The sequence below is a fragment of the Protopterus annectens genome, chromosome 6.part0 (assembly GCF_019279795.1).
Source record: "Protopterus annectens isolate FY-2018-M chromosome 6.part0, PAN1.0, whole genome shotgun sequence".
Lineage (NCBI taxonomy): Eukaryota > Metazoa > Chordata > Ceratodontiformes > Protopteridae > Protopterus > Protopterus annectens.
Window position 1 is genome coordinate 428,711,062 of NC_056737.1, and position 11,492 is coordinate 428,722,553.

The 11,492-nt window shown below is 38.1% G+C and overlaps 1 protein-coding gene across 1 annotated transcript in view; it reads right to left on the minus strand.

Annotated features, from left to right (window-relative positions):
* SPTBN5 (spectrin beta, non-erythrocytic 5) overlaps positions 1-11,492 on the minus strand; it is a 1,783,454-nt gene that overhangs the window by 643,008 nt on the left and 1,128,954 nt on the right. The window contains exon 44 of the mRNA XM_044073536.1: positions 1,420-1,541. Within this exon, the coding sequence (XP_043929471.1) occupies positions 1,420-1,541 (122 nt within the window). The remainder of the gene's footprint in view (positions 1-1,419; positions 1,542-11,492) is intronic.

Genomic DNA, 11,492 nt, shown 5'->3' on the forward strand with positions numbered 1-11,492 from the left:
CTATTTTGTATGATGCTTGGACTTAGGCACCCCAATAAATAAACTTTAAACTTAGTTCACCTGCCTCTAACATTCTGTTTCATGGCACATGAATGAGTGATTTAAACAGAATATTTCTGGATCATTCATGAAAAAAGGCACTACAGAATCTTAATCCAGTAGTTAAGTATAACTAGAATAAAACATAATATATATACATGCATACATACATAGTTGCATACATACATAGTAAAAATGACTTATCTTTTGCATTCAGCTTTGACATAGACAAAGACCTGTATCAAACTAAAAATGCAAGACCTCTGGTGCATAAACCCATGATACTGCTTATCCACAGGGTCAATGATGTCATCGAATACCAGAAATCTAACCTATTTAATCATTCACATCACTTTCTAATAAGAAATTTTAGGCTAAATATTTTAAAATTCTCTGACACCATGCTGGCTCTGTGATACCCACTCATGTTGTATGCTTCTTTGTTGAGGAACACATCAAGCATTTTACTTGCAACATCTCCTATGTGGTGACCTTGCTGTCTAGCCATGCCTTCCCTCTGCCATTAATTCTGTCATTTCCCACATCTTCTTTATATATGGGAGTATCACTGGAAGATAAAAGTCAGTAGTCCCTGTATTTTTAGTCTTAACTGTCCACTGCCTAATTTTGATTATAAGCCTTTTGCCATCTCCTTCCTTCCAAGCTATGGGATGTACAATATAGCCACCTTCTTCTTCTTCTTCTTTCGGCTTTTCCCAGTTAGGGGTCACCACAGTGGATCACCTGTCTGCTCATGATTGGCAGTGGAGTTTTATGGTGTTGAGTTGCCAGCCCGGCGCCCAACCTTCCACAGAAGGCACACACACACACACACACACACACACACACACACACACACACACACACACACACACTCGCACCTAGGGCCAATTTAGAGTGTCCAATCCACCTACAGCATGTCTTTGGGATGTGGGAGGAAACCGGAGCACCCGGAGGAAACCCACACGACCACAGGGAGGACATGCAGACTCCACACAGAAGGCACCTCAGCTGAGGATCAAACCGGAGAACCTCTTGCTGTGAAGTGGCAACTCTAACCGCTGCACCACCGTGGCTGCCCATGTACAATATAGCCACCAATTAGAGTTTTTATGCAGACATGACCAGCTATGTGTATGCCAATTGTTTCATCATCATCAGCTGCAGCAGCAGCTCATCAAAAATCACATCACTAGTATGAATAATGTCTAATAACATACTAAACTGGAGAAACTAAGCCTTCTGATAGTAAAGTAAAGGATATACTACTTATTCAGATATTGCATAAGTGAGGAAAAACCCACCAACATGCAAATGTAAAACCTCAAAATATGAAAAAGTTAAACTGAAAACCCATTTAAAATTCAAAGAGTTTGTCACCTTAGTTTGGCTTCTTGCTGTAGTTGCACCCAGCTGTCTTTCATCTCTCTCTGTTTGGTGTTCAGCTGGTCGTTCAAGGCAGGGTGAGACTTGGAAAGCCTTTTTGCTTCTGCTTGTAATGCCTGGGGGAAGAAAGCAAAATTACAAATCTACAGCAGGTAAGGGAAGGAATGGAAGAAAGCAGTTGATGGAACATGAGTTGCCTAACAAAGCCATCCTGCATGTTAAATGTTTAACATGTATATATATATATATATATATATATATATATATATATATATATATACATTAGCTGGTTAATCAGGCAGAGATCTTAAACTGATGTATGTATTTTAACCTCCAAGAATGTTTTGGCAGAAAAACTTATTCATATTGTATCCTGTATCACAGTACAATCTTAGCAGTACACATTTGTAATGGTAATGCCCTATCCCAGTAGCTAGGGTCACTGGAAAATTTGATGCTGTAGAAGAAATGTTTTTACACATGCAATAATTCTAACCTTGGTCATCCAGTCATGTAAGCAACCTCACACAGAATAAAACATACAGGGAACTAATCTAAGGAGGTGGCGAAAAGCCAACACATTCTGGCTAGGCTTATAGATGCCCTCGGGCAGATAGCCTAGTACTTACCTATGAACCTACAAACCTATATTAATAAACAGAGCAAATGTTTAGTAAGTCTATTGTGTCCACAGAGTGGCCTGCCTCTTTCATAATAAAATGTTAGCAACCAAGTAATCTCTAAAAGTGTGTTGTACACAGAAAAGCAGCAAAAACAAATGAGGTATTTCTTTGCAGAATGCTGTCAAAGTATAAGATATTTTTAAATCCATTGACTACCAGACCTTACACTATGTAAGAAAAAAGGATGAACATGCCACCTCTTGCTCTCAAATATTTAAATAACTGAAACACTCTCAGTACAAACCACAATTTAGGTGGAAGCTTGGTAGCTCTTACAAGAACTGTTGAGCTGTTAGAAACAGCAGTTTAAATTGATGCTTGCTAAAACTGTTGAGCTGTTGACAGCCGCTGAAACATTCTTGATACAAACACCAGTTAGAGTAGAAGTTTGCTGGCTCTTACAAGAACTGTTGGACTGGTAAAAACAGCTGAAGCACTCTTGATATAAACAGCAGTTTAAGATGAAGCTTGCTAGCTCTTACAGGAACTGTTGAGCTGTTAAAGACAGCTGAAGCACTTGATAAAAAGCAGTTTAAGTTGAAGCTTACCAGCTCTTAGAAGAACTGTTGAGCTGTTAAAAACAGCTAAAGCACTCGATTCAAACAGAGATCGAAGTAGGAGCTTCCCAGTTCTAATTAGACTGTTAAAAACTCTTTATTATATAAAACAAATAGTAAAACAAAATAAAATACAGGATAAGCACTTTCGGTTATGTTTAACCTTCTTCAGATCCTCACCCTATTGACCTTACACTATTGACACCAAAAGTACTTTTACCTGGTTGTAATTTTGTATACAATTTGCATAGATTATCTAAATGGACTGATCAAATAGTTATGGTTTAGTTTCACATTACTGCATGCCCTGTTACATGATCTGAAAGTATACCTGTGATGAATGTATATGTGTGCCATATGATCTGTTAGTGTGAATATATATATGGGTGCATGTGCACTCATCTGTTGCTGCCAATTCTGAGCAACAGCAAGCACCATGAATCTTCTCTCTGGAAAATAACAGAGAGTTGGTAATAAACTGTTTCCTGTTCCAAGAGAACAGAATTTGAATCTTTTCACCATTTGCCTACTGTGTGAGCTTGAGCAAGACACATAACTAGAAATTGCTTTGAGGCAAGTGGGAATTTCAATCAGGCTCCTTAATGGTCTACTAGACTGCAGGCCTGGTGTAGAACAATGCGTGTGTTGTATCTTTCAGAAGCATTCCAAAGTGAGGGCATGTGCATATAAATAGAGAGCACATGCAGGCAGCAGTGCCATTTTGAGAGAATAGCCAGAGTGTTAACATGTATGAATAAAGTTGTCAGTCTGTTTATAAGTTTATTTAAGTTTGTTACTAAGCCTCACTCCTGATGTGTTTGCATGTAATAAAGCTGTTTGAAATGAACCCATAACTGTCAAAGATTTTTTACAAGTACAGCCACCTAGGTTTAGTAGGCACTGGCCTACAAAGAATTGGTCCTTTCCTGTGTCAGACAGACCTCAAAGGGGCAGATCCAGATGCCCTAGAGGCAGATCACAGGCGCAAGGTTCATACAGGTCAAAGCAATGGGGTGCTTCTACCTCCAAAAGTGGAGAACACAAATCACAACCTTACAGGAAACAGTCCCAAAGACTTCCCCCTGCCTGCACTAAACACTTATTTCCTGGCAGCACCCTTAGGGGGAAAAATAGCACTTTTTTCTCAAAATTGGCACATTATAACACAGGACAAATGGCTTCTAAACATAGTGTCACAAGGCTACAAGTTCCACTTCCATACCCTGCCAAAGGCAAATGGTTGGCCAGATCTGCCAAAAAATCAATGGGCAGAGGCACAAAAACAAGTCTCATCCCTCATGGATATGGGGGCCATTCAATAAGTACCAGAGCAAGAGCAGGGATAAGGATTTTACTCAAGACTGTTCTTGGTACCCAGAAAGGACAAAGCCTGGAGACCAATACTGGACCTGCCTATTCTAAACACATTCCTGGATATACCAAAATTCAAAATGTTGACCTTGCAGCAGCTTCTGCCCATGCTGGGCATGAAGGCTTGGCTTGTGACTTTAGACCTAAAAGAGGCATACCTGCATGTCCCAATCAGGCAATCATGAAAAAGATAGCTCTGATTCAAGGCTGGCTCAATGCATTACCAATTCTCTGCACTGCCCTTTGGCTTATCTACTGCTCCCAGGGTCTTTACAAAGTGCCTGGCACCAGTAATTGCATTCTGCAGATAAAGAGAGCAACATGGTGTCAGAACGTGGATAGAGAGTGCAACTCCTTCAAGCTATGGGGTGCAGAGTTAACAGTGAAGGTATATTGAGCAGGTTGGATGATACAATGCTGAAATAATTTTAAAAAAGGCCAGAAATGAACTTCAGGTAAACAAAACTCACATAAATGATTTATTTTATAAAGGAAATGATACGAAGCATTTGCAATGCATAAAACGTATTATTAATCAAACAAGTAGCACAAAACACATTATTAATCAAACGAAAGCCACAAAATGCAATATTAATTAAACAGAATATTCAAAACCAAGACATTTGATAGAATTATCAGAAATACTTATGAATATGTATAGAATTACTTCCGATTTGCATAACGAGCATGTTTAATGTAAAATCAGCACAGGAAAATTATAACTAGCATGATAAGAGTTCAAATGGGCATAGCGAGTACAATAAAGGGGAAAAATAAGCATAAAAAAACAAGGCAACTGCATGTTTTTTAGTAAACTACCATGTTTTGACATGAGCTACTATTCTGTATTAACCAAAGCTAATCAGAGTATAACTACAGTTGTTTGAAGTATCTCAGCGTGTGCGAAGTGTTTGCAGTGTGTGCTTTATTACAGTAAAATTATTTTGAAGAGTTAATGTATGCAAAATACAGTTATTTCGCAAACTGCAGTCAGTATACAGTTATTTTGAAAAGTTTCTTGGGCTGTGCACATTTTATTCCTAGAGTGCAGTTATTTCAAAAAGTTTCTTACACTGTACAGAATTATTTCGCAAAGTACTGCCATTTTGAATAGTTTCTTGTGCTGTGTACAGTTCATTTGCAAAGTACAGTCATTTCAAAGTGTTTCTTACAATGATGGTTTTGCAAAATATAGTGACCTTATTTTACAAAGTGAAGTTATTTCAAATAGTCTGTTGTACTAGTGGGTATAGTTACATGTTCTGGCATAAATTTATGGCATATAAGTGTGTATGTTCATATATAATTCCAAGGGTCTTTAGTACTGTGTCTTGGCATGGCAGTGGCATTTTACAGGCCCAGTCCACTTGTGCTTAATTGTAATAGTGCAGAGAACTGGAGTGTATTTGAGCAGGAATATATTTTCATACAAGCAGCTTTTTCTGATAAAGATGCACATACGAGGGCATTTATTTTGCTTAAAATATTGTGGTCAGAAGCCATTGAAAGAAAGCGTTCATTTGTTTATGCAGCAGCAGTATATGCAGGAGAAGGGGAAAACCATCATATTGTTGTACAAGCTGAATCAAGGGAGGACCCTGAGTGCTTGAAACATAAATTTAGAGAAATGTGTAACTCCCAGACCCCCAGACAAATGTTACATTGGAGAGGCACCTCTTCTATATAAGAGACCAAAAGCCAGGAGAAACTTTTACAGCTTATATTACTGACTTGAAAAACAAAGCTAAGATGTGCAGGTTGCTGATTTGAAAGATGAGCTGTTAAAAGACAAGTTTGTGTGTGGTGTTAATAATGCTGCTGTGAGAAAGATTTTGCTTTGTGACAGTGATTTAACATTAAGCAAAGCTATAGAGATTTGTCAAATACAAGAGCTTACAGAAAGGCACACAAATATGCTTGCAAGTGATAAGAGCATGGTTTCAACAGCTTCTAGAGAAAACGTAGGCAGCATGCAGGCTAACAGAAACAGGCCTAAGCACACAGCAGCTGCAGCCCCTGCAGGATTCCAAGGGAGAACCCGTAACTTTCCAACAAGTTCTAAGACTAGCTTAGTAAAACTGACATGCTCAGCCCAGCACAGGGGTAAGTCAGCAAAACCCAAGTCAAGTCTTATTGTTAACTGTCGCAACTGTGGTGCCAATCATGAGTCTAAAAGTGAAAAGTGCTTAGCATTTGGTCAAGAATGTCACAAGTGTAAAAAATGGAACCACTTTCAAAAGCTTTGTTAATCAAGCAAGCCTCATTCATTTATTAAGAAAGGTAACTCAGAAAAGCAAGTTGATCATATAGAAATCTGCAACTCTACTTTCTATGTAGATGGTGTATCAGTGGTTGGTGAAAAGGTTAGTGCAATAGATCTGCTGGCAAAGAACACAGCATATTGTACTGTCCTGATCAATGATAAACCCACAGAGCTCAAAGTAGACACTGGTTCAAAGTGCAATGTTTTGTCAGCAGAAACATTTGCTAGAGTAATAGTTGATGAACAACTTAATTTGGCCAATTGTGCGAAGCTTGTTGCTTATGGAGGTAAAGATATTCAAACCAAAGGCTCAGTAGTGTTTTCATGCTATTCAGCTGGTAACAGTTACAGCTTGCAATTTTATGTAGTCAGAAGACCTGTGCAGTCATTATTAGGATTCAGAGACAGTTTAAGAATGAAACTGATTACTTTTACCAAAGAAGTCCATTATGTAAGCACATATCCTAGTTCCAGTTTCACCAGTGCTATTTCTCAGAGTATGCTATTTTCAAATACAAGCTAGGCAAACTTCCAGTTGTGTACTCCTTGAAATTAGACCCAGAGGTCAGTCTAGTGGTCAGACCAGTGAGAAGAGTTATTATAGCTATGCAGGACAAAGTCAAGGCCTATTTAGATAAAAAGGTGTGATTTGTTACAGAACCAACTGAATGGGTATCTTCCATGGTAGTCGCTCATAAGAAAAGCTCAAATGAATCTGAATATGTATTGACCCAAGAGACTTAAACAAAGCATTAAAGAGGCCCCACCATCCTATGCATACAGTTGAGGAAGTTGCTACCCTCATGCCGAATGCCACTGTTTTTTCTGTCTTAGATGCAAAGAGTTCACTTTTGCAAGCAATTCTTAATCGCAAATCTTCACTACTCACTACATTTAGCATACTACTTGGTAGATACAGATTTCTCAGAATGCCTTTTGGAATACATTCTGCCAGTGAAGTCTTTCAGCGTTCAATGGAGCAATTTTTTTCAGGTTATCCATGTGCTATAATAGTGTATGATTTACTAGTTGGAGGCAATGTTGAAGCAGAACATGACAGAAACCTCAGGAAAGTTCTGGACAGAGCTTATGAAATTAATTTAAATTCAGTCCTCTGAAATGTAAATTCAGGCTACCAGAAGTTACTTATGTAGGTCATTTATTTACCAGTACAGACATATGGCCAGAACTTTTCAAACATCCATTCTTGAGATGCCAGCTCCAATGCCCAAGCCTTACAGCATTTCCTTGGTATGGTTAATTATTTGGGCAAATTTATACCAGACTTCAGTGAATTATCAGCAAATTTAAGAAAGCTAACATGACAAAATGTTACCCGGTCATGGTTGGAAGAACACCAGAGAGTGTTTGATGATCTGAAAAAGAGAATTGCCAGTCCACCTACATTAAGATACTATGATGTCCACAAACCAGTAATTCCTTCCTGTGATGCTTCAAAGTTCAGTCTTGCTCTAGTTATTCTCCAAGATGACAGACCAATATGTATTTAGAACTCATACCCAAACTGAGATGCAGTATGCTCAAATTGAGGAGGAACTTTTGGCAATTGTGTTTGCATGTTCGAAGTTCCATGATTATATTTATGGCTGAGATATTCAAATCAAGACTGATCATCAAACTCCAGTCACTATTTTAAAGAAGCCTATGCATACAGCTCTAGCAAGACTACAAAGAATGATGCTCAGATTGTACAACTTCAAGATGATCTATACAAAAGGCAAACTTCTTTATCTGGCTGTTACCTCATCCAGATTGTCCAGAAATACCACAGAAAAGCTTAATGCAGAGAATTTTTACTTCATTGTCATGAAAGTGCATAATTTTTCTACCACAAGACTAGATGAGCTAACAGATCATACAAAGACTGATCCAGTTTTGCAAAAGTTCAACCACATCATCAATGCTGGATGGCTGTCAAAGCAATCTTGTGTACCAACAGACACGCAACCTTACTTTCCTTACAGAGATGTGATGTTGATGGATATAGTATCAATTTCAAAGGTTCTAAAGTTGTTGTTCTTACTTCCTTACAACATAAGTACATCCAGATTTTGCATCATGGCCACCCAGGTTCCGAAGCTCCCAAAATATAGGCCTTATCTATTGAAAGACACTGATAAAGTACTTTCATCTTGTTCAGTCTGCAATAGTACTATATTACATTTGCAAAAAGAGCCACTTCAGCTAAGCCTGATTCCTGAACTACCTTGGTCAACAGTAGCCACTGACATATTTCAGTGGAACAATCAGAATTATTTAGTGGTGGTAGAATCTATTCAAACTGGTTCAAGCTTGATCTGCTACCTACCCTAATGTCCACTACTGTCATTACTAAGTTTAAACATCATTTCTCAGTCCATGGTAGTCCACACAGTTATTTCTAACAAAGGTGCCCAGTTTACCAGTTAGTTATTTTCTGAAATTTGCAAAAGAGTGAGACTGTATCCATATTACTAGCAGTCCAGATATCCACAGTCAAACAGCCTGAAAGAGCATGCAGTACAAAGTACAAAGCAATTACTAGCAGGTCAAAGTGTGACAGTACTGATACCTTCTTGAATTTGTTTAATCTCAGAAATATACCCTGTGACAATTTACTTGACTTGCCTGCACAGATATTTCTATCTAGGCAAACCAGAACAACCTTGCCTATCCGTTCCAGTTTGTTGCTGCCTAATGCTAAAACACCAGAGCAATCAAAGCCCAATTATTTAGAAAGCATTCCTTTCAGAGGTCCAGCTGTGATAAATCTTCTTCATCCATTGAAAGAAGGAGAGATAGTGAGGATGCAAACAGTGAAAGATTTTGATTGAATTGGTCAAGTGAGAGTTATATGTACTGAGCCAAGATCTTACTTAGTGGAATCTGAGGGTACAGAATACAGAAAAAATCATAGGCATCTTCTTCCAGTGTCTGAATCAATATCACAGCATCTTACATATGATACAGACTCTTGATCTCAAAGTAACCCAGGCGATGTTCCTGTTGAAGAACAAGTCTCAATACCTATTCCCATTCCTGATGATGTCCCAGATGTCCCTAAAGTTGAACATTCATTAAAAGACAGTCCCTGTTGCTAAACCCATTTCTAATTTTTATGTCACATGATCAGGTCATATTTCTAGACCTAGACTAAAATGCACAGCAACCTGGACATGATTGTTTTATTTGTATTTAGTTCTATATGATTGCATGCCAAAGAATTAGTATAGCAATAACCCATGCCTGGGTGTGGGTAATGCTGGATTTACCCACGGTTGGCGTGGTTTGGTCCCAAGTGCGAAGCCCGAGGGACCAAAAAAAAGCCGACCGTGGGTAAATACAGCATTACCCACACCCAGAAGTGGGTTATTGCTATTATACCATGACATTATTTAAGAAAAGAAACTATTACTTTTCTTAAATAAAGGCATAGTATAATGCCCGTTTGCTGCCCTTCCGCAGATGTCTGGCATCCACGGCAGTTCTGATGTACTGCGTGCCTGCACAGTACATCAGAGCTGTGGGCAAAAGCAACAGAGAAAGCAAGATCTCCGTTGCTTTTTTTTTAGTGTTTCGCTATGTTAAATGGGTTTAACATAGCGAGACAGCTTTAAAATAAGAAACGGAGATGTCCGTTGCTTATTTTAAATCTGTCTCGCTATGTTAAATTCATTTAACATAGAGAAACACTAAAAAAAAGCAACAGAGATCTTGCTTTCTCCGTTGATTTTTTTTTAAAACCTGTCTCGCTATCTTAAATGGGTTTAGCATAGCGAGACAGCTTTAAAATAAGCAATGGAGATTTCCGTTGCTTATTTTAAAGCTGTCTCGCTATGTTAAACCCATTTAACATAGCGAGACAGTGTTTTAAAAAGAGAGTTATACTAATGGAAAAAAGTCCGGGTGACCGTACCATTTTCCATTAGTTTAACTCGATTTACATCGGGTACGCTGGCCAATCAGCATGCACGTTTTGGAATAATAATGGGGGGTCATGGTATAATTCTGTATAATGCATGTCAAAGGATCATTTCTGTAGAATTGCATGTCAATGAATGTTGCCATTTTCAATATTGACCTCTCAAAGAGAGAGGATGTAGATCAGAGTGTGTGTTGTAACTTTAACAAGCATTTCAAAGTGAGGGCACATGCATATAAATACTGAGCACGTGCAGGCAGCAGTGCCATTTTGAGAGAACAGCCAGAGTGTTAACATGTATGAGTACAGTTGTCAGTCTGTTTATAAGTTTATTTAAGTTTAAGTTATTAAGCCTCAATCCTGATGTGTTTGCATGTAATAAAGCTGTTTGAACTGAGCCCACAACTGTTCGTCTGTTTTATCCTGACCAGCCGAGCAACACCTGGCAACTACTTAAGAACATAAAATGGTTGGGCATCTTTATTCAGTGTTATCCTGTGCTTCTTCAGTCTTTCTATACACAAATTATTGTTGATGAGAACAATTTAAATAGGCAAAAAACAGAGGGAAAGAGAAGAAATAATTGAAGTATAAATGTCTGTAGGGTTGAAGAAAACCTCATGCTCAACTCATCTGTTTTTAAATTTCATTTTGTCAAATACTTTAAGAAAGAAATACAATATGAGCTGGCAATTAGGCTCATGGGACTTGTCCTCTGATTGCAATCAGGTTGACTTGGATTGGATTTATGTTGGCTAGTAGAAAGCAGTGATTTCAATACTATGTAAAGATGGCAACAAGGTCATCAAAACAATATTTTGTGCAATAAAGAACAATTTAGTTATAACAGTTGCAGGAAATTACATAAAGCAAAAATTATTTAAAAATAATTACTTTTTAGGCAGTGTGCACGCTTTAATAAATGTATCACTGGCAATTCAGAAACGATGGTGACTCACTGGCATGTTATTTTGGCAGTTCTTGAGAGTTCTATGATTTTGTTCATCTGTTGTACTTTTGGAAATCAATATTTTTATTAGTAAGTAATGCTAATATTAAGCTATTTCACTGCCTGCTTTTGAAGGTGGAAAGAGACAAGATTCACTGCATTTTTTTCATGTTCGCTCTACAGATTCAAATGTTGCCATTACTGCTTATTTGGAGCTTCACTTTGGCTATTCAGTTTACAGGATAGTAGGGCAGAGACTAGGAAGGAAATGCTGAAAATAGCTGCCTCCTCCTTGTTTTGGCATCACCTGTTATGTACTTCC